Source organism: Lonchura striata, chromosome 9 (assembly GCF_050655825.1).
Source record: "Lonchura striata isolate lonStrDom1 chromosome 9, ASM5065582v1, whole genome shotgun sequence".
In the NCBI taxonomy this organism is placed as follows: Eukaryota; Metazoa; Chordata; class Aves; order Passeriformes; family Estrildidae; genus Lonchura; species Lonchura striata.
Genome location: NC_140711.1, coordinates 7,908,670 through 7,932,007, shown reverse-complemented (window position 1 = coordinate 7,932,007; position 23,338 = coordinate 7,908,670). Strand labels below are relative to the sequence as shown.

Below are 23,338 nucleotides of genomic sequence, written 5' to 3'. Positions count from 1 at the left end.
CAGGAAATGCAAAGGGAATTCCAGCTGAAGTAACCTGCCAGCTCCCAGCTGGGGCACTACAGGGGCTGAGACAGGTTATTTTAAGATAAGGAAAGGCTGACAACCTTCAGATGTCAACATTTAGCAGTAGGCAGTATTTCAAGTATTTACACAGCCATGTGCCTTTCTGAGGGAATGCAAACATTAAGGCTTTTTACACCAGAACTGCTATGCAAAAGAGGAAGTGTTATCAAGAAGGGGCTGAACACTTCCCCCACTCATCCAAGTCAGGATGCTGAGCTTTGGGGATTACTATAAAATTTGTGAAAAATGCTATATTCAAAGACCTGAAATAAGCCACAAACAAGACTGGAGATAACAATGCTTTATTTTTACATTTCTGCAACAGGAGAAATAATTGAAGATGAAATTATCTGCTTTTTTGTAAAGTATAAAAACATTTAATTATAAATATTTAGCTACAAAAGCGTGATTTATAAAATATAATCTGTGAAGATATATACACAGTTTAATCGTTTAGCAATTCTTTACCTGACATTAAAGAGTAGAGGTTTTTCTATTTATTATTCCATGCTCACAGTTTAGTGCTCACAGTTTAAGAAGCAAAACAGACAAGTGAAAAGATGACTGGTGAGTTTCTTTCTGGGAAAAAAAAATTAACATTTTGCCATGAATTTCAGCAAATCCATGTCTTGAGAGAGGTCTCTGAGGGAAGTTCCCCTGCCATGACCAACAGTGTTTATATCTAGACAAGCACTGGGCATCTCAACATTTGTGGGCAAGTTTCCCATGTTTCCAAGAAAAAATGGCTAATAGTATAATGCAAGCCCTCAAAATTCAGTTCAGTTACATGTGCTCACCTCCCTGCTCTCTGAGCAGGGGTTTCTCAGTATGCTCTGCTGGTGTCCTCTGTTGTGCCTCTAATGAAATCAAACAATGTCACCTTCATGATTCAGGCTATGAGCAAATTTCCAAATAGGAAACCCCAGTGTGCCATCCAATTGCACTGTCCAGCTGATAACTCCCCTAAAAACAGATAGAGCTGCCTAAGCCTGGAGAACAACAGTGAAGCTGTACAGTACACTAAATGTGATGGAATGTGAAAGAAGATAAATGGTCAGGCAATTCAGTTTTCTATTCCTTGTTTAAGAGAGCCAGCTTCTTCCCTTTGAAGTCTTGGGGAATCTCACCTCTGACTGAGGGGTTTGTTACTATGGCACTTCAGAGAAGAGAAACTGGAAGACTCTTCAACATGCTGGGTGGCAGAAAATGCTACAGGAAATTATAGCGAATTTGATCCATGTTCCTAGTAATTATCTTTCTTTCTTCACAGTGTTTTCATGGTGCCTGTGGCACGGGGCTTTGAGGAATAAGAAAAGGGTGAGAACACCCAACAGCAGTACAAACATACAGAAGTCAAACTGTACTTTGTACACCCTGATTTACACAAGACCTCATTACTTGCCTGTAAGAAAGGAATGAATTAATATAGAATTAAGAGAAAAAGGATGTATAGGAAAGAATGAAGTAGGCAAACATGATGCTTGTCAAGGCTCACCCATGATTTGCTACCTGTTGTTTCTGTTTTAGGGTCATGTGCTCATAACAATTCAGAGCAAACAGACCCTACTATTCACATCATTATAACTGCATAGTAACTGCAAGAGCTGTGCCCTTAGGAGCTCAGGAGGATCTTCCAGAAAGAAAGGCTAGCAAAGCTGTGATGAGTTTTAGGCAGGATCCAAGCAGTTCCGTCCAAGCAGAGCCCTGATCTGGGAAACGTACCAAGTTGTGTGCAATTTCAGAGTGCATACTGGCTGGTTGGTTACTGGGTAAATGCAGACTTTAACTCCCTGAAAGCCGCTCGGCGGTGCTTCCTTTCCTCCTCTTCCCGCTTTCGCTCATCCTGCTCAGCTTTTATCTCTGCTTCAAACTTACTGGCTGAGGAGAGAGCTTGAGCCTTTATGAGACAGAGAGAAAATAAACAAGTGTCAGGCCTTGCATCAGAGGGAGAGCCAAAGCCTGAACTACTCCCAGATGAGCAACACAGAACTGCTTGCTGCACCTCCCAGTGCTTGCTGGGATCCTCTGCCTGGACAGCTCAAGTATTAATTACACTGCAATGCTAGGATATTTACACACAATACCTGTTATCTTCTTTTAACATCAACAGAAGAAAGGTCACTTACTAGTAAGTCACTAACAAGTGACCAAAACAAGGCCATCAGTACTGGGTCACGTGCATTATTTCTGTAACCAGGCAGCAGGACATAGGTTGTGAGTATGCAGTGGGAGAAACTACTGCAGAATACACTCTGAATCACAGCCAAATCTGGGAACATCATACTACACCATGGATAATCTGCAGATCAAAGAGACATTGTTTACTTGCTGGCTATTTTTCCAGCTTTCATCTCAGTACATCTGCTGTGCAATAGCTGTGTTAGGCTCTTGGGAAAAAACTTCTTATATAAACAAGCAGGATTATTTTCTCTCCAAGAGAGCTTTCAGAAAGGGTGCTTTGTCAGCTTCAGATGGTGTACAGCTCTTTCTGCCAACCCCAGGACCCTGCAGAATTATTTTGATTCCAAAGGTTACAGAGAAAGAGATATCTGAAATCCTACACTCCAAAGCACTCCGTTCACCACTGAACTCAGAGTGTTCTGGTTGAGGGAGGTTTTGCAAAATGGGAAAACTCTATTGCATTCATTTTTCAGGACACTTTTTAAAAGAGGTCAGCCACCTAGTGTACTATGACACAAAATAATTCCCACATTTACGCTACATGTAAAAGAGAGAAAAGAGAGAGTTTATTTCTGACTTCATAATATATAGAATTCTAAAAGTGACAGTGGACTGGAGGATGGAATTGCTATCTCTCCAATTACACTGGTCAAACTAACAGTCTATCAATTCTCTCTTCTTACAAAAAAGAATGTAAAATTGTTATTTACATGACAGTGTGTGAGAAACTCTAGTAGAAATATGTAAACATCAGAAGGTATACAAAACTTTTAGAAGAACTTTAAAGCTTTTAAAAGAACAGAGCGACAACCTAGTTCCAGCCACAGGGACATAGGTCAGCCAGTCAGTTCTACCAGGATAAGATCCAGAACACAGACTGTGAATTACATTGCTCTGGTGTGTTGACTGAGCCACAGAAAGACTCTAGAGTCCAACAAAATTTGAAAGGAAACTCAGCTACAGCTGAGTTTTTTCATATTCCTCTGCGCCACACCATACCTTAGCTTCAAAGAAGTTCTTGGCTCCTTTGACTCCCTCAATGGATACATCTATCTCCGAGAGCTTCGCAAGAGTCAACAGGCCACTGTCCTCCTCGAGTTCCCCAGCTGCAGCTTTATGGAAAATCAGCAGGAACTAGCAAGGCAGAGAGGAAACATTCAGGTTTTTCACTGAGGCTCAAACAACTTAAAATACAAACAGCACAATCACCTGGGGAGGGATGGAATTCACATTTCAGAGCAAAGGAAACCAGGTCTCTCTAAACCAAGTGGCAGCAAGGAGCTTGTGCTCCAGTACACAGCCGGTTACAGACTAAAAGCAGTAGGTATTTCAGAGGAAAAGAAGGTTTCACAGGAATCAGAGCCCTGGTAAAGCACAGTTCCTACCAAGGCTGGGCTGCTATGTGGGCAGAGGAAGGAGGCCACTTCTGCACCTGCCCAGTACAAGCACTGGCCAGGCTCAGATATAGCTCTTTATGTCCCCACACCCTAATGGTATATTCACAAGCCCTCTGCCAGCTTCCCCAGTATTCTAGGGACTCAGGTCACATCCCATGACAATGGAAGCACATTGTCAAGCAAGGGCAAACACAGCTCTGGTTCACCTCAGGCTCCCAGAAACAAAACATTAGTGCAGTCCTTTTAGAGAGAACAGCAGCCCAGGTGCACGCCTTTGTGACAGAGGGTTGAACAAGTGTCCACAGAGCAAGTTGGTGTGAAACTTCTGTCCTGCACTGGACCATAGCCATTTAACAAATCCAGAATCATCACTACAGCAAAGTGTGTACTGGGAAGCGAATTGCAAAGGGAAACAAACAAAAAAGTTGTATCTCATTCCACAAAAACGTAATTCTTCTTTTCGTTTTAACAGAAGGAAGAAAACCAGCCTGCTTAAAAATAAAGACCTCTGCGCCACTATCTACCTGCCAACCAAACTCCAGGTTAAGATGTGGAAGCTCTAGGTGTACTTGCAGAGGTCCTGTAACTCCCTGCTATTCTTGGTGACCCCAGGAGGTGTCTCTGTGCTTGGAACAGTGCAGAGAGAACAGACACAAGGACAAGCCACTCAGGTACAAAAGAAGCACAAAGCAACAAAGCTGTGCCAATGCAGCACTTCAGCCAGAGGGCTGCATATACCAGGTAGGACTGCCCTCAAATCCTTTTGCACAGGAACGTCAAATACCTCTAGTGCTATGCTCCTCAGACTGCCAGGCTGGGGAGTCTGATGTTTCCTACCGAGAGCTCGAGCTGCCCCAGAGGAGGGCAGCAGAGTCCCGGCATTCACATGGAGAGCCCTACTTCAAGTTGCTCACAGAAGCTGGTGGAAATACAAGAGTTTGGGTAGGCCTCCCATGAGGAAGGGTGTGGAGATGACAGCAGCGCTGGCCGCCCTCTCACTCACCAGGCACTGCTCCATGCAACAGCCTCTTAACCTGTGAGTGCTCAGCACAGGGCAAGAAGAAAGAAGGCTGGCCTTGGCAAAGGAATCTTTCTTTCTCCAAACACATAGTAGTTGGCTGACCCTGGCTGGATGCCAGACTACCAAAGCCACTCTATCACTCCCCTTCTCATCTGGATAGGGGAAAGAAAATATAACAAAAGTTCATGAGTTCTAAGGCCATGGAGAGATTATTCACCAAAATACTGTCATAGGCAAAAAAAACTCAATTTGGGGATATTAATTGAATTTATTACCATTTAGAGCAGAATAATGAGAAATAAAATAAATCTTAGACACCCTCCCCTCACCCCTCTCTCCTTGCCAGCTCTACCTCCTGTCTCCAGCGGCACAGGGAGATAGGGAATGGGGGTTATGGTCAGTTCTTCACAGGCTGTTCCTGCCACTGTGCAGAGAGAAGAGTCCTTCCCCTGCTCCAGCACAAACTCCTCTATCCACAGGTCTGCAGGTCTCTGCCAGGAGCCTGCCTCAGCATGGGATTCCTTCCCATGGGTTCACATCTTCCTTTCAGACAACCACCTGCTCTGGCACGGGTATCCCTCCATGGGCTGCAGGTGGATTTCTGCATTCCCATGGACCTCCATGGTCTGCAGGAGGTCAGCCTGTTTCACCACAGTCTGCACCACGGCCTGCAGGGGAACCTCAGCTCCAGCACCTGGGTCACCTCCTGTCCCTCCCTCTCCACTGACCCAGGTGTCTGCAAAGCTGTTCCTCTCACATACTGTCACTCTTCTCTGGCCATAATTACCTCTGCACAAGAGGTAATTATATATGTTCTTCTTCTTATATATGTTATCACAGAGGCATTACTATCATTCCAGATTGGCTCACCTTAGTCAATGGGCTTTGATTTCACAGACACGGGGGAAGAGTCTAACAGCTTCTCACAGAAGCCACTCCTTGTAGACCCCTGCTATGAAATCCTGGCCAGGCAAACCCAATATACACACATAAGAAACAAACCAAATAAATAGTTCATTGGTTTTCATGTAAGAAATAAATGGTTTATTTTGGAAAGAAACCAAATCCTCTTCAAGACATCATCTCCCTCTCCTCAAATCCACTGGGCTCTGGCTAGTTCCCCTTTTGCCACCATCAGGCACTGTGACACAGAGGGCTGGCAGCTAGGCTGGAATTAGTCATGCTTCCTCCTGCTCCACCCTGAAAGTCCCACTTCCTGGCATTGGAAAAGAGCAGTGGAGGCAGCACAATCCTGAGGTCTGATACAGCTGTCACCTGGGGAGGGACTGGGTCATGAGTACAAGTGAGCATGAATCATCCTGAAACTAAAGGATGGCACAGCAATTGTCTGGAAGAATATAGGCTGCTGTGGCCACAAAGAACAGGCTGAGTTAAAGGAAACTTGGGACTAAGACACAGCTTAGGGTGGACAGAGCATCATGTCCGTTCCAAGGATCCAGCAAGGTGCACTATGGGACATCATGCTGGTTCCCACAGGAACTCAGCAGCAATCACTCCAGCACACAGCCTGCAGCCCACCTCACCTTGAGGTATTAGTTCTTACTAACTAGAGAACACCAGAAATCTGCATTCAGCTCCCATTACCAGTCTGTGTAACACCCTTGCTGGGCCCAGGATACACCATGTGCAGCTAAGTCTCAAGGAAATGTCAACATACAAGTGAATAATGAAGGTAAGTACCTTTCAAAGCTCTGCTCTTAAAGAGGACAACATGACCCACACTTTCCAACCCACTAACCTGGTAAATTGTATCTGCTCTCACATCCTTCATGATCCAAGACCCATGCCACAGAGTCAGGCTGGGCATCATGCAACAAAAGGTGTGGGACTGACAGGCAGCAGCAGCCTTGCAACAGCTTGCCAGAAAAGCAGCACTATGTAAGGATGTGGTTTGCACCAACCCTGGTACCAAACACATCATATGAGTCAACATTTCAGCTGGTGAGGGAATAGAGGGCACTGGGTGGATTTCTGTGGGTTCTAGGTAGCAGCTCCAATTACACATTACTACCACAGCAATTAACTCCAGTTTCCTGTGGTAATGATGGAACTAGACAGTCACAGGTGTGGGGTTTTTTCTCCCCACTATACCTAATCATTTTAAGCCTAAATGTCATTGCTTGACTCACAGCAGGAGTCTTGTACAGTTAATTGTTAATGTATTGGTGGACATTCAAAGGTCAATGGTAGAAGGCAGCTTTCCTAACAGGGCCTGTGGTTCAGCAGCAGTCTGCTTGCCAGGCAATAGCTTATCTGGGATGGGAGGACACTACTCAAGGCAGTAGAAAAAGGTAATCTATTGCAAGTGAAAGAAGCCCCTACCAATTCTCTGGCCAGGCCACAAGAAGAATACATTCACACAGGTATGCCGGGACTTGGTATTCTCTGGATAGGCAGAGAGGAGCCCTCCAGTACTATAGATGCACCCTGCTGAGTTCAGACACTCATTTAAAGCAGGTTTCTCCTGGTATTATCTGAATGACCCAAGTCATCTTGGTCACCAAGCCTGCTTGTCACTACCAGTGAGAAGCGGAATGGGACAGGCCATGACCCACCAGGGAACCTGCTTCCCTGTCAGCCCTCTGCCTGAACACAGCAGCTGGACAGGTCACACCTGCAACAAGGCAAGAAGCTCCTCTCTACCACAGGAAGCTTTGTGTGTCTGCCAAAGCTGCTGTGTAATTTGTCCCCAGAGCTCTGCCAGTGATGCTCCGTCATTCCAACCCACGGGCCTCAAGCTTGCAGTTGCATGACCATTGTTTCCCCTTCTGGCACAACACTTAAACAGCACCAGCTGCTGTGTGCCACATGCCAGGGGCTGGCAGCACAGGCACCCCTGAAAGAGGCTGTACTCCAAACAATTGGCAGCAGAAGAGGAGCTGCTCGGCTACTTATGCCATACCACTGATGCTAGGACATCATAGTATCTTTCAGGGCCTTGAGGATAAAGGCATTTCTCTTCCATGGGAGAGAGCCCCTGCAGCAAGCCTGGAGGCTGTCCCCACCTGGAATGAAGGGTGGCCCAGAACGCACACAGAGGGCTCTTCAGCCTATGAAGTGATTTGGCAATCAGAGACCTGGGGCCATGGGCATGGTGTTCTTCCTGCTCCACTAGATTCTTTGCTACCTCCAGTTCACCTCTGACCAGGCAGCAGGGAACTTGGGGCAGGTTCTCAGTTCCCAGATTTGCATATCCTTCCCCCTGTCTCAAAACCCAAGTCTTTGGCCTCTGTCTTTTTGTGCTGCCCTCTTGCAGTGAAATAAATGCAAAAAAGTCCTTGGGGCACGAAAGCAGAGGAAGATGGTGTTATGTGCCAGCACAGAGAGATGGTTCAGCAGCTCTATAAGTGACAGCAACCCCTCATGCCCAAACCAGTGCAGTCAGTGCCCCAGCACTGCCAAAGCCCTCAAACTTCCACAATGGAGAGCTTGATATTCTGAGCCCTAGCCTGGAAGAGGCTTGGTGAGAACATCATGCCTGCAGAAACTAGGGAGCCCAACAGCTCAGGGCCCACCGCAGGCATCCCAGAGGACAGAAGGAAGCAGCACAGCCCTCAAAACCAGTGCAGGACATAAGCAGTGCTGCCCCTCCTCTTGCTACCTGAGGGGCTATGGGTTACTTCAGAAAGCCACAGTGTGAAATTTGCTTGTGACCGAGCCAGCTATCAAAGTGTGAGGAGATGATGCAACAGGAGCTTTTGGTCCTTGGGTTCCCCCTTCCTGCTGAGATGATTTGGGTACCCCTGAGTGCATGCAGGTCACTGCTCAAATTTCCTCTCTTCCTCTGCCTGGCAGAGGATCCTGGCTTGTCCTCCCAGCTGTCACAATACAGTGATAATAGGCAGACCTGTTTGAGCTGTGTCCCTGCTGAGCCAGCATGCAGTACCAAACTGCTGCATCCACACATTTATTCCTTACTGCAGGGAGGTGACCACCCCTCATAAAGCTTGCCATTACTGTTCACTACATGATGCAGAGAGGGTCCCAGTAGAAACTAGTAGAGAGCCTTTTGCATCCCATGAGATGAGCTGCTCCAAGCAGAGCTCCTGCACTGCACCTGAAATGAGGCCTCAGCTGCTGTACCACAGGAGCCAAGCAATGAGACCTGGAAACTCAAGGGACCTAACTCCCTCCAGCTACAACAGTGAGCACTCCCAGCAGCTGCAACAGGGCTCAAATGTGCTCCCAAAGCAAGCAGGGAGGTTGGAGAGCTTTGGCATCAGGTACCATGACTGCCACGTGGAGATGGAGGTTAACAGTGCCTTGCACCCTTAGCATGGGGAAGCTCAGTCTTCTCCACTGCACCCCACCACTGGAAGAACACAGAGGGGAGAGGGCTACCTACAGCCCAGCTGCCTCCTCCTTCAACCCCACAGCCATACTGCTGCTATGCCACCCTCACCTCACGGAAGCTGAGCTTCCCATCAAAGTCTTCATCCACCTCCTTGATCATGTTCTTCAGCCCCAGGTGGGTCTGTGGGGCTCCCAGCTTTTCCATCATGAGCTTCAGCTCCATCAAGTCGATATATCCATCCCGTCCCGAGTCATACCTGCAGGGTGCAAAGAGGAAAGGGTAAACCATCATCATCCCCATACTCATCTCCCCAGAAGAGGAACCATGCACATGGATAAAGTCACTGTGTGGTTCAAAGCTGCACGACATGGCCAGTGCTGAGTTATATTAAGCTCAGGGAAGTAGCTGTCAACTTTCAGAGCTGTCTCACCGAAGAGAGAAGTACTCAGGGGAGCTCAGACCAAACAACCCACACAGAAGGAGCACACAGGAACTCAGGTTATCTCAGTGGGATTTCCATTTCACCACATGCCTGTCCAGCACAAAGGCAACTTGCATGCAGCTTACACCATGCACCAACATGATGAGGCAAAGGCATGCAGAGTCAGCTGCTTCCAGGTTTCCTGCTACTTTCAAAGGAACACAGACCAAGCAGAACCTCTTGGCAGAAAGCAATCTTTCTCTCTAAGCAGAACTCTCCCCCTCTAGCTATTAAGATCTCTCTCCATAACGCTTTTGAACTACAACAAGCACGACTACAACACCTGCACTTCAGGACAGCTGTTTATTCTGTGTCCCCAGGCAGAGCAGAAAGACAGTCCCAGGGGAACACTGCAATCCTAGCCAGGGATGTGGTACCAGGGCTGCACCACAGGGCCAGGCTGGCAGGGGAAACCAGTTCCCCATGGAGCACAAAGGACTACAAGCACCCGAGCAAGGGGAGGAGAGCTTTAGGGTTGGGGAGGCAGCGAGTGATCTGCTGTGCCCAGCCTGGGACTGTGCACCAACTCCTCCCAACATCTGCTGTGGGTGTGGCTAAAGCATCCGGCCCATCCAGCGACCGGCTCTTCACACCCACCGGGGCTATCACCGGCTTTCAAAGTCCAAAAGCTGCAGAGAGGAATGCTCTCTTATCAGCCAGTCAACAGCCCTCTTTCGTCCTGGTCCTGCCATCAAGGTTCAGCACAGAGCTAGGGCTTCACAGGAGAGGACAGGGCAGGGTCTCCCAAGCTGGGCTTAGCCTTGGCATACAGCCTGCCACTGCCCCCCCTGCCACCATCTCAACCCTGAAGGAAACTCTAAGCACAGTACGGAAGGCTTTCCAGTGGGCAGGAGCCAGTCAAATCCTCCCACCCATCATCTTTCATTGACTGTTAGCTCTCTTCCAAAGAAATAAGGGCTGTAGCCATCCCAGACAGATCTGCACAGTTGTGGTTACCCTGGAAGAAAGCCCTTTCCAGCTGAAAAACCTCACAGCCACAGAGGAAGCTGTGGCAAAGGAAGGCACAAACAAAGCCACCAGCCCCAAACTGCATACAGGCTTGAGCAGCACAAGGCAGAGCTGAAGCCGAGATCTCTGCCCCTACCTTCGTGAACACAACCACACCATCCTTCTCCCTCAAACTAGGGTGGCCTCCATGACTTTCCAGAGTCCCACCACCCGCACAACTATTTCTGATACTCTTTATGGCTCTTAGTTTCCAAGAGTACAAGACTAAGAGACTCACAAAGACAGAGATATAACTGCCAGACTAGGGGGCCCCTGTTACCAAGCTGCCTGCATTCTTTGAAACCAGCAAACCTATAAGCCCACCATGCGGATGGCCTTCTGAAAAACTAGGAAAGAAACCTCCATCAGAGCATAAACCAGGTCTCAGACCCAGGATGTCACAGGGAAGAAGTGCAGCAGATTCTTCACAGCAAGGAAGGTGTCAGTTAATTAAAGCACATTCACAGCATTACCCAACCCAGCACTGAGATGCACTTCCAAGACATCACAGAAGCATAGCAAGTGCAATATTTAATTGTCAATTTGCTTTTCTTTCAGGTTTGGGAGAAAGGGTGCAGAGCTGTTACTGTTGGAGATGCAGTGCCTTCGATTAGACACAGCAGCAAAATATGCAATGGCAGAAAGGCACCTGGGTTGCATTTTTTTGGGGGCCCAGCAGGCTCATGCTAACCTTTGGCTGGATGCAGAAGCAAAGTAATAGCAAGGTCCCCTCCAAGGGCTGTTCATCTGGGGTTGGGACACTGCCCAGCCCCACACTGAAGCTCTGTGTAACAGAGATGAAGGCAGATGTAGGGCACAAGCCTAGCCTGTGCCTACTGTGCTCATCTCACCCTCCTGTTATGGACACTACCCGCAGGTAAATACTGGCCCAGGGGCCAGTACACTGCCCTGAAAGGGTTAAGCGTGGGGCACAGCTTCAGGGCTCATCTCTGCAGAGAGGCAGGACAAAGCCAGGATTGTGAGAAATGGGGTCTTGCCAACAGCAGGCCTGGCTGAGCAGCACTCTGTACCAGCCACACAATGGGTGTTGAGCATGAGTACAGCTGGTGCTGAGAAGCACCCAGAAATCAGGTTACCAGTCCCCTGCACTCAGGGACAGCCAGACAGAGGGCGACTGAAACCCAATGGGAGCACCCTGCAAACTGCTACATTCCCTCCCTGCCCCCTCGCCTCCTAAAACAGCCAAACTATTTTAGGACCTGGGTACAGCCACCCAGCTGCAGTACAGCCAGACTATTTAGGGAGACGCATATTTACATGGGACAAGAAACAGCACTATTCATTCCCCACCACCCACCCCCAACAGACCACAGGCATTCAACACTATGGGGCACAATGCAGACTGCAACTTGCTGATCAGCTGATGCTCTCAGCACACCTCAGCCCTACCAAAGACCCCACAGTTTGCCTTTCAAGAGATCATAAAACTCCCCTGTCTGCCTTTTGGGAGCCCCCTTTCAGGGCCCTGGGCTCAGACAGCCTTGGACGCCTCTCACACACAGCTGCCCGCATCCTGGTGATAGACAGCCATCACCTTCACAGAAGAGCTGGCACCAGGGCAAATTAAACACACCTCAGCATCTGGGGGAACCATCCCAACCTGAACTCCAGGAGTGGCACGGCAAGAGCACGCAACACTCGGGTGCCTGGTGAGCCCTGCCATCACTCACTGTCCTGCTGGTGTTGTGACACCAGAGCTTTGCTTCCTTCAGACTCAAAGCTCCCTGGGGCATGAGCCAAGCCTCACCTGGGTGATGTGCAGGCATTACAGACAGGGAGGAATTATGCCAACAGGCACAGACATCTCATGTCACAGCAAGGCCACTCCAGCAGCAGGTCAGTGCCATGGCTACAGCAGATCCCACCTGTAACAGCTGGGATGCTGCAGGCAGGTACAGGTGCCGTGGCTGCTGTGATAAAGCTTTGCCACACTGCTGCCACAGCAGCGTTCCTGGCAGCAAATGAGACACAGCAGTGGCTGCCAAAATCTGCTGCAACAAGGATGCACCCAGATTCCCATGCTGGCTCGCTTCCACCCAGACTGCAGAGTGTCCCAGCTGCTGAAGCACTGGGAGAGGAAAGCAGGAGAAAATTGGAAGAAGGAGGGAATACTTGCTGAACAGCCCTGATTAAGAGCACAAAGTCTGTTACACACAATTACTGCCCAAGTATAAACATTGCACTGGTGTTCCACAGGTGCTGGGGGTTTACATAGCAGAAGAAAGAGGGACCAGGAAGGGAGGAAAAAGGAGATGCCAAGGACTGAATTGCCTATAGTGACTCTGCAGTCACCTTCCACCTGCCTCTAAAACGCCATTTAACAAAAAAATGACAATTGAATGAGAAATTACAGATGCTGAAGGATCAAAGAGCAGTTTCTAAACATTCACATTTCTTGAGAAAAACTGGAATGAGAACCTGCCCTCCCTGTACATGTTTTGCTGCACCTTACCTTGCTTCACACACTATGAGCACCTGTATTTTGATCTGCAGTTCCTGTATGCTGCAGTGGCCTAAGTGAGGCTTTGAAATAAAGCAGTTGGAATAATGGTGCTAAAGTAATAATCTCCTTTTAAATATTTCAAATCCTAAGTAGCACTTACTCCCTCTGAGCATTGTGTTTCACCTTACATGGAAAAGGTGGTGCTAATCTCTGCTCCCTGATATCCAGTGATAGGATAAATGGGAATGGTTCAAAACTGCCTCAGAGGAGGATCAGACTGGACCTGAGGAAGCCTTTTTTCAGCCTGAGAGGGTTGTCAGACCCTGGAACAGGCTCTGTAGAAAGGTGGTCAGTGCCCCAAGCCTGTCAAGGTTTGAGAGACATTTAGACAATGCCCTTAATAACAGGGCTTAACTTTTGGTCAACCCTGAAGCAATCAGGCAGTTGAACTAGATGTGATCATTGGTGTTCCATTCCAAATGGAATAGTCTATTCCATTGCCAAGAGCTTTGGAAACAATTCCTCCCCATACCAGGGTGTGGACAGGAACAGGCTCCTTGGCCATAAGCAGCTTCATCCTCCCCAGCCCAGGCAGACCAGTCTCCTGCTCTTGGAGGGACATGAGGGCAAGATGAGAGTCTCCTTCTCTAAGATCTTCTCCAAGATGCTGGGCAAAATCTGCAGGCCCAGGCTGAGTCCCCATGGGAATAAGCTCCCTGCCCACTGGAAGTCCCCAGACAGCCAGTCACAGACCAGAGGCAGCCGGTCACATACGGCACACAGCAGCTCTGGAGAGAGCAGGTCTGCTGCAGCATGTCAGATGAGGCTGGTGCACCTGGCAAAGGGGCTCCTAAGTGGCTCCAGGAGGGCAAGGGGACATCACAGCCTCTCCCACCAGCAAGGCACTTATGCAATGTGTGGGCAACACATGAAATTCCCTAGATATAAAAAGCAATAGCAAGACTGGAATTTCTCCACTCCCTCATGCCCCACAGATGAAGCTGCTGTCTGTTTTCCTCTCCATTACATTTCTTATAAACGTCCTTCCTGCCAGGCAGAGCCTCACTGCCTGGCTTTCACACTCCCCTCTGCCATTTTCCTGGACAAAGATGGCACCAAGGGGAGCTCTGAGACTCCAGAGGCCCTGAGAGTTCACTTTGACAACTCAGGAAAAAAAGGTTATCGTGGTTATCACAGTCCTCACATACTGTCAGAATAGGCAAGCTAATTAGGTCACATTATAATTAGCCTGAGCCACAGACTTCCTGGTTTCTGCCAAAAAAAATACCCACCCTGAGAGCCACCTGCACCCAGCACTCCACCAAATACCTGCACCCTATCTCCAGTGGACTGGGGCCAAAAAGGAGAGATGCTGACAAGAGGAGGCTTGGACAAGAGAGGGGGGAAAAGTGAGCCCAACTGTGGCAGCCAGAGCAAAGAACATTATTTCTGCTCTGGAAGGATGCTCTTGGCATAGCAAGCAGCACACAGCACTGGATGGAGCACTATATTTTGGGAAGTCCCACTTTCAGACGAGTTCTCTGCTCCCACCCTGGCAGTCAAAGCCACTATCCATACCATGGGATGCCCTGACAGGCATTCAGGGTAGCCGCTATCACCAGGACATCTTTTCAGCTGGAGCACCATGACCCAGCCCACATCATGCACAGAACCACAGGTTCAAATTTAGTCTGAACTAGAGATTTAAAAGTCCCACTAAACTGATAAGAAACATTTTTTTGGATAGGAAGTTTCATAGTGGAAACCTGGCATCCTGTGGCAATGAAAAGATACTAAAGGAAAAAAATGAACCTTTGAGAGAGGGATGTAAGAAAGGCCACCCTGAGTTGTGGTGGCCAGGGCCAATAAGCCATAGAGAGAATTAAAGCCTTAATCACATTAACTCAAGATCTGACTGACAGGAATTAAGGGGAACATTGTCTCTCCTCATGGAGCATGTGATGTCAGCCAATAGTTGAAACAGGTCACTGGCAGCAGATGGACCAAAGACCAGATCCTCTGCCACTGAAAACCTCAGGTGCCTGTAACAGTGAACACCAGGACACAGTTTTCTGGCTGCCTGTCCGAAAAACACAACAGGGGAGCATGCAGCCCAACTTCTCCCCACTTTGGCATCAGCAGTTCTCACAGAGTATGCAATGCTTTCCAGCTACATTGACCAGCTGATTAGCATTCAACTGCAAAGCCTAGCTTTTCCTGCTTACAAGGCTAGTATTTAATGAGCTCATTGTTGAAAAATTAGGCTGCAATTCATCTCTTCCACTTTTTATTTCCCAAAACCACCCCCATTTCTTTCCTATTTTCTATTGAGGCAGTGCCACTGCCCAGTCCAGGCTCACACAGCTTTTGGGCCTTGCCTGCATTGTTTGTCCTCCAGTCCTCACAAGCACTATGTCTCAGCATTCCATAGAGTGGGATTCCCTTTAAGCACAGTGAAAAGGGACACAGGAGTGAGTGGAGCAACAGTCCTGCCTAGACCACCTCGCTTCCTGCACCAGCTGCCAACACAACACTGCCTGTGCAACAAAGAACTCCAAACTCCAGTAAGCTCACAAAAGCCCATCGCATGGTTTCCTGTGGCAACAGCCTGGCTGGGACAGGCAACACCCCGCAGTGCTGGGAGCTGACAGCATTCAACCAGCTCTTGATCGCCTCACAACAATCCAGGGTGCCCAAGCTTTCAGTTAGGAGGACAGTGATCCAACAAGTCACAAATCTCACTTCAGTCACCTCCATAAGGTGAAGTACATCTTCACACCTTGTTCTACAGTCCCATCTCCTGCCTGGCAGCAGCTCCCTCCCACCCCCTGGCAGCCTGTTGTGGGGCTGGGAGGACACTGGTCCCCAGGAGTCGACAGGTCTGTGGTGCTGGAGGGAAAACTGAGTGCAGACAAAGGTACCCAGACACAGCCTAACTGCAGGAGCCAGGACAGGGTCTGGAGGAGAGGACAGGGCAGGATCATGGTCCCAGGGAAGGCCAAGCCTTTCTGCTTACAGAAGCAGCTCTCCCTGTTGCTGGCAGCAGCTTGACTTCAACACAAACCTTCCTGCTGGGAGGAGAATCCTATGCCAGCCCCCACAAAGGGGGTAGCAAGAGGAAGCTGTGCTCAATCTTTGCTTGGGTGAACGGGAAGGAGCACCAAGCCACCAAGCCCAGCAGGCAGGACTTTCCGTGGAGCTAGGACACTGCCAGGCAGAGCCAGCAGGAGTGCTAGGGGTGCTCAGGGTCGCAGTTGTTTCGGGCAAATGTCCAGTGCCTCTGCCGGGCCCCGGGACACAGACCTACTTGGTACCCCAGGGTGTGGAGCAGAAGACTGTGTTCTCTCCCCATCCCACCCAGAGCGTTCCGCAAAGCCATAGCTCCTGGGTGCCACCAGAAACAGCCACTGTCCCAATCCCAGACAGAGCAGAGGCCGTGAGTTAAACGCAGGTCTGAGCCCCAGGCAAACTCTACGAGCCCCCCGCGGCAAAGCACGGGGGCAATCTGGGGATCAGATGGCGCTGCGAACGCGCCGCGGCTTCCTCCAGCCCGACCGCAAAACCGCGGAGAAACGCGAGCGTGCCGCCGAGAGCGGGCAGCCCTTCTCCAGATGTGCCCCCGGGGGCCGGCGCCGGGAGGGGCTGCGGGGGAAAACAGAGCCCCGGCCCCCAAGCCCACGGGCCGGGCAGCAAGCCCCCCGCCCCGCTCCCACCCCACTCACAGGCGGAACATGCGCTCCATGTCCTTGATCTGCCGGCGGCTGAACTCCTTGAACTCGGTGTAGGGGTTGAAGACAGCGGCCCGCCGGGGCTGCGCCGCGCCCTCGTTTATGTCCTGCCGCCGGCACAGCTTAGCGCTCAGCTCTGCGCCCGCACTGGCCGTCAAGCAGCTCCGCTCTTCCACCTCCTCGGCCGCCGCCGCGCCCTTGACCGCCTCTGCCTCTCCCTCCGCCACTGCCCCGCTCTCCTCCAGCTGCAGCCGCCGCTGCAGCTTCTGCGCCAGCTCCTGCGAGGCCATGGCCCGGCGCTCCCGCCGGCGAGCCGCACCGCCGCCCCCCTCGGCCCGGCTCCGCTCCAGCCAGGACCGCCCGCCCCGGTGCGCAACTTTATTCCCTCACTTGGAGGGAGCGGGGCGGGACGGGGCGGGACGGGGCGGAGGGAGGCCGGGACGGGGCGGGCACTTAAGGAGGCGCGGCGGGACGGGGGGAAAGAGGCGGAGGAAGGGGGGTGGAGGGAAAGAGGGGCGCCGTGAGAATTGTCGCCACTGAATGCGGAGGTACGCCGCGCATGTGGTGCGCCTGTATCCCCCAGGCTGACCTCTGACATGTATGTTCTCCCACACAGCAGCCAACCTCCCATATAGATGACCCACACAGGCTGTCTCCCCACATCCTCATGCAGGGAATCCCCACTCCATGGTCACTCTCCGACGCATCCTTCAATCGATAGGGTCCTCCCCAGGTGCCCCCTGCACCCCACGGCAGGGCCCTGCACTGGCGCTGGGATGCACACGCCACGTACACCCCACAACGCTGCCTGCTCTGCTCCATTCCGTGGGGCGAGACGTGCTCCGAACCCGACCGGGAGCTCCCCGCGCTCGGGGAGAGCAGCAGGACCCCGTCGGCTCACCAGGCCCTTGAAGGGACAACGGAGATCCGGCTTGCCCCGCACCAGGGCAGAGGGACCCCTTAAGCCCCTCTATGCGCCTCCCTTCTCTTACCTCCTTGGTCTAAAATTAGCCCAGGACAAAGCTCCGCTCAGGCCTGGATTCCCTCTCCTTCCCCAGAGAACATGGGCAGCAGGCGGCCTCTTCCCACCACCCTGCCCCTCTTCCCAGGACAGTGCCCAATGTTCCCCCGGCTCTTGCAGGGGTGTCCCGCCCAGGACCGTCAATCCCTCGCCTGGCTGATGTGAGCAGGATGGCGTACCTGAGATGGTATTAGAGCTGGCGTGGGGTGGTTTAGGGTGGCGGCTGATGGGATTTACCCACCGGGAAGGAGGGGGAGAGAAAAGAACCGGCTCGGACATGCCGCCTGCTTATGGCTCCCGCGTGCCGAGCCTGTGCGTCACGGGGAGCTGGTCCCAGTGTGTTATGTGGCTGCTTGACACCCCCGGGCAGGTAGTAAGCAGTTCTCTGATGTGGTGACCTGCAGCTGACCCTCTTGGATAAGCTCTTTCCCACCAAACCTACTCAGAAAATGACTGATGAGGCCATTTGCAGCCACCCTGCCCCTACATACTGCCTGGGCAGCTCTAGGCTGTCCCAGCGAGGGTCGGGAGGGTCAAGACGGCTGCAGGTTCACCACAACATGTGACACAGGAAGGCCACTGCAGGCATATCACACCAGGACTGGCTGAAAGCGGGCTGCTGTGTGGAAGGGGTGGCATGTGCTATGCTCACACCGCATTGGCCTCACGCGGTACCACGTCTGTGATGGAGAGACGTTCCTTCCACCAGAGAGGAAAGGGGAGGAGAGCGGGGAGCTCTGCCTGGGTCACTGGCTTCCCTGAAGAACAACGAGCCCAGCAACACATGGCGCTTCTGTGCCTGCAGGGTGTCCAGGAAAGAGTAGCTGAGGGTGAAATCACCAACTGCAAAGCCAGGCTGCCATCTGGTGGAAATAGAGCTCTAGGCTACAGCTGTGGGTGGGAGACGACCGCGAGGGAGGAGGGATATGAGAGGCTATGAATGGTAAGCAAGGTAATGCAGGGATTTGCATGCCCTTCCCTTCCCTTCCCTTCCCTTCCCTTCCCTTCCCTTCCCTTCCCTTCCCTTCCCTTCCCTTCCCTTCCCTTCCCTTCCCTTCCCTTCCCTTCCCTTCCCTTCCCTTCCCTTCCCTTCCCTTCCCTTCCCTTCCCTATAGTGATTCCAGCTCCATCCCTAACATTGCTATCCTGACCCCATAATTACTATCATAGGCACACAATCCTATCCCAGCCTTACAGTGATTCTAATAGTATAAGGGTTTGAAAATCATGGGGATTAAGGGTTAAAAGGAAAAATAAGCTTAGTAGGCCCTAGAAAAATAAACACCCTAAGCACATGGAGAACTCGTACTTGCTAGAACTGCACTATGTAGCTAGTACATGATAATTGATATACTTGTTAGATGTGATGATTGTTTAGTAATTAAATATAATTACTGTTTAATCATAAGAATAATAATGAAAAAATGTGGTCAGTGACCTAAGAAAGATCACGAGAAACTCATGTCAATGTATACAATAGAGCAATATAAGTTTAATAATTAATATGTGAGTTATGTAACGATAGAATATAAAATATGTTCAGCTTGAAAGCCATGTCGGAGTCAGATTTGGGTCTGTACCCCTGACTCCCAGAGCTCTTAATAAAAGCACCTGCATATAATCATATCCTATGATTATGTGTGTTCCCGAATGCTAACAATTCCTGTTCCAGCCCCACAAGCTCCACCAGCTCTGATGTTTCTGCTCCACCTGATGCTGCCGTGCGAAGCTGTTCCTGGATCAGGGCAGAATCTTCATTTCAGCTTCAGCTCTCTGATCCTTCAGCTTCAGTTCTAGAACCCATATTCCAGCTCCAGCCTTACAGTACCTATCCCAGCCCCACAGCCCCTATCTAGCCCCACAGTGGTTTCACCCTAAGCTTCACATTCTCTATGTAACCACCAGCTCTGCTGCCTCAGTTCCAGGTCCTCAGCTTTCCACTACCTCTGGCTAAAAGCTGCTCCTGGTTGTCACTTTGTTCCTGTGCTGTTGACAAGGCAATGAGTCCGTAGCTGTCATCACTTAAATATCTCTATGAGCTGCCAAGCTCATCCCAATGGGGCCCCGACTTTGGGGGCAAATGAGCCCTGGCCTGCAGCACACACCTTGCCCTGCACCCCACACCTTGCCCTGCACCCCACCTGCACACAGGCCCCTCAGCCAGCAGTAGGTGCTGGAAAGAGCAGCTCGGTTCCTGGTTCCACACCCCAGAAGGTGCCCCTGGGCTGGCTCTGAGCCTCAGGATCAGCCCTGAGACCCCCACTCCCAGTTTGTGGGTGGTGCCATTGCTGGGAGGGCTGGAACCTGCCCTGGCAGCTCCCAAACTTCAGCTCCATCCCCTTCCCCATGGGATTTATCCACCTCCAGCCTCTTCATTTCCTTTGCTTCACATCAGTTTGGGTGTAGATCCACGTTCATTTTCTACTGAGTCTATTTTCTTATTTATTCTCTTAGTTTTACATTATTCTAGTTGTATTAAGATTTATTTATACTGTTGCATTGTCATATTTTTATTTTATCCTATTACCAGATATATGATGTTTTTAAAATAAAAATTATAGGGATGTTGCTGTGAGGCCAGAGGATATATTGAAGCCCCTGGGGCTAAATCCAGACCCAAACTGATATGAAGCAATGAAAACTCTGGAGCTTGATAAATCCCATCTGTCTGAGGGTAGAATCACTGTGGGGCTGGGGCTGGGGCTGGGATAGGGACTGTAGGGCTGTATAACAGGATGCTTAGCCCTGAAAAGTGGTCAAACAATTCAAACAATGCCCTATTTTGCAAGCTACCAACAGTGAGCTGAGAGGGGATCATGTGCATTGGTTTCTGGTGTTGAATCGTGCTAAAAATTTGGCACACTATCTCAATCTGGCAGATTAGCCTCAACTCAACCTGCTGATAACAAGACAAAGATTTGGCAGATAAACTGCTAAACTGACTTGTAGGCATATCACTGGTGGTCACCTCATTGATGCTATAAAAGTGTAGTCCACTTTCCGTGTAGTAGGTTCTAGTAATATATTCCTCCTTGGAGAATGTGAAGATTCTTCCATTGGGTTTTAGGGATAGTCACCAAGGATACTCCTAAAGGTTAGAAGAAAGAGATTTGTCCACAGTCATTGGTATGGATGAGTTACATCAGTCTCTAATAATGGTTTCTTTTTGTTAGCTTTAATATAATTGCTTCAATATTGCTGTGATATAATGCGCTATCCTATCTTGTAGTATAATAGTTCTATCTTTTATAGTGTGTAGTAAATAATTCTGATTATTTTTGTCTGATTATTTATCATAATAAATAATCCATTCTTTAAAAAAAATATATCTGATTCATTGTCATTAAAACCTGTGGGACAAAGTTGTAAAACTTGAATTGTTGGCAAAGTCTGGGGCTGGGATTGGATCCAGCTGCCTCAGGCTCCTCTCTCTGAGGATTTTAGAAAGCAAGGGAATACTTTTCTACACCTTGTGACACAATGGGAGGGCTTCTTAAATAAACTTTGTCTGAAGTTACTACTCCCACCTGTGACAGGCTGGAGCTGGAATGTCAATGCTAGAGCTGGACTGAAGCATGAGAGAGCTGGATGTGAAAAGAAGATCCAGCCCTGATGCATAAAGCAGCTTCATATGGAAGTGGTGGGAAGATGCAGGAACTGAAGCTGAAGCAGTGGAGCTGGCAGAGAAATAAAAGGATGGAGCTGAAATGACTGCAGGGTGGGATAACGACTGTAGGGCTGGTACAGGGATTGTTGGGCCACAATGCAACTTCAGGGATGGAGCTGAAATCACTATAGGACTGGGATAGCAACTGTGGAGCTAGAACTGGAAAAATAAATTTTTCAGGCTGGGTTTGGAATACGAATTCTAGAGTTGGAGTTGAAACATCACACATCTGGAACAAAACTGGAGATCCTTCCACAACAAGAAGAAGCAGCTTCACCTGGAAGAAGTGGGAACATACAGAGATGGAGTGTGGGACTGGAGATGTTGGGATAGTGACTATAGGACTGCAGGTGAAATCACTGTAGGGTTGGGACACTAACTGTAGGGCTAGGATAGTGATTGTAGGGTTGGAATTCGCACTGTGGGGCTAGAATATGGGCTGTGGTCTAGGGTACAGTCTGTGGGCTGGGGGAGGAATTGTGGCCCAGAATAAAGACTCTAGGCCAAGGCAGGGACAGTGGGCGGGGGAAGGTCTTGTGGGTGTAATAGGGACTGTGAGCCGGGATAGGGTCTGTAGGGCTAGGGTCGGGCCTGTAGGGGCGGGATACGGCCTGTAGGACGGGAGCAGAGTCTGCAGAGCTGGGGTAGGGACTCGGAGACAGGGGAGGGCAATGTCAGCTGGGGATGTCAAGAGCCACCAATCCCAACAGGCGGCAGGCAGTGGATCGGCCAGTGGCGGCCGGCGGACAGCACGTCCCCCAATGCATTCTCCCACTCGGAACACACCCTGTTCCCACCAAACGCAGCCAGCGCGGCGCCGCCCGGCCCGCGGAGCTCCCCGACGGCGCTGCACGGGGGCTGCACGGAGCATGGCCCTCAGACACGGAAAAGCGACATTAGACTCCTCAGTACGTTCGGAACGGTGACCAGGAAAACAAAAACATAGCTCACATTACACTAAGACTACGACTACAGAAGCAATTCATGAAAGGCAATGAAGTCTCACAACATAAAGAGCATCGGCATGGTTAGTACTTGGATGGGAGACCGCCTGGGAATACCGGGTGCTGTAGGCTTCTTTTGCTGCGTGCTGGGCAGCTGCTGCATGCTTTTGCTCGGGCAGCCGTGGCGAGGGGGACGAGGGAAGGGGCAGGTGTGCCTTGTGTGCCGTTTTTGCCTTGTGTGCCGTTTTTGCCTTGTGTGCCTTTTTTGCCTTGTGGGTGTGTTGTGGGTCAGTCAGTGTCCTGATCCCGTTGCGGGCAGGGGCTGTCCTGAGGGCCGTGAGGAGCCTCTGTGACATGGTGGGTCTTCCATGGAGGGTGATGTGTTGTGGTCGAGGCCGGTGCTGAGGGATTGTCAGGTGCCTACGGCCATACCACCCTGAGAGCGCCCGATCTCGTCTGATCTCGGAAGCTAAGCAGGGTCGGGCCCGGTTAGTACTTGGATGGGAGACCGCCTGGGAATACCGGGTGCTGTAGGCTTCTTTTGCTGCGTGCTGGGCAGCTGCTGCACGCTTTTGCTCGGGCAGCCGTGGCGAGGGGGACGAGGGAAGGGCCAGGTGTGCCTTGTGTGCCTTTTTTGCCTTGTGTGCCGTTTTTGCCTTGTGTGCCTTTTTTGCCTTGTGGGTGTGTTGTGGGTCAGTCAGTCTCTCGCTGCAGTCATGGGCAGGGGCTGTCCTGAGGGCCGTGAGGAGCCTCTGTGACATGGTGGGTCTTCCATGGAGGGTGATGTGTTGTGGTCGAGCCTGGTGCTGGGAAATTGTCAGGTGCCTACGGCCATACCACCCTGAGAGCGCCCGATCTCGTCTGATCTCGGAAGCTAAGCAGGGTCGGGCCCGGTTAGTACTTGGATGGGAGACCGCCTGGGAATACCGGGTGCTGTAGGCTTCTTTTGCTGCGTGCTGGGCAGCTGCTGCACGTTTTTGCTCGGGCAGCCGTGGCAAGGGGGACGAGGGAAGGGGCAGGTGTGCCTTGTGTGCCTTTTTTGCCTTGT

The 23,338-nt window shown here is 50.6% G+C and overlaps 1 protein-coding gene and 2 non-coding genes across 3 annotated transcripts; 2 read left to right on the top strand and 1 right to left on the bottom strand.

Moving 5' to 3' along the window:
* Positions 1-349: 349 nt before the first annotated feature.
* EFHD1 (EF-hand domain family member D1) lies at positions 350-17,010 on the bottom strand. The gene is made up of 4 exons (XM_021544354.3): positions 16,653-17,010; positions 9,086-9,233; positions 3,244-3,378; positions 350-1,960 (listed from the first exon to the last, which is right to left on the bottom strand). The coding sequence occupies exons 1-4, from the start codon at positions 16,946-16,948 to the stop codon at positions 1,826-1,828; spliced, it is 714 nt and encodes a 237-aa protein (XP_021400029.1). The 5' UTR covers positions 16,949-17,010; the 3' UTR covers positions 350-1,825.
* A 5,698-nt stretch (positions 17,011-22,708) lies between these two features.
* LOC144246834 (5S ribosomal RNA) lies at positions 22,709-22,827 on the top strand. Its single transcript, XR_013340565.2, has one exon. It is a non-coding gene; the product is annotated as a 5S ribosomal RNA (ribosomal RNA).
* Positions 22,828-23,113: 286 nt separating this feature from the next.
* Positions 23,114-23,232, top strand: LOC144246904 (5S ribosomal RNA). Its single transcript, XR_013340636.1, has one exon. It is a non-coding gene; the product is annotated as a 5S ribosomal RNA (ribosomal RNA).
* The last annotated feature ends 106 nt before the right edge of the window (positions 23,233-23,338 follow it).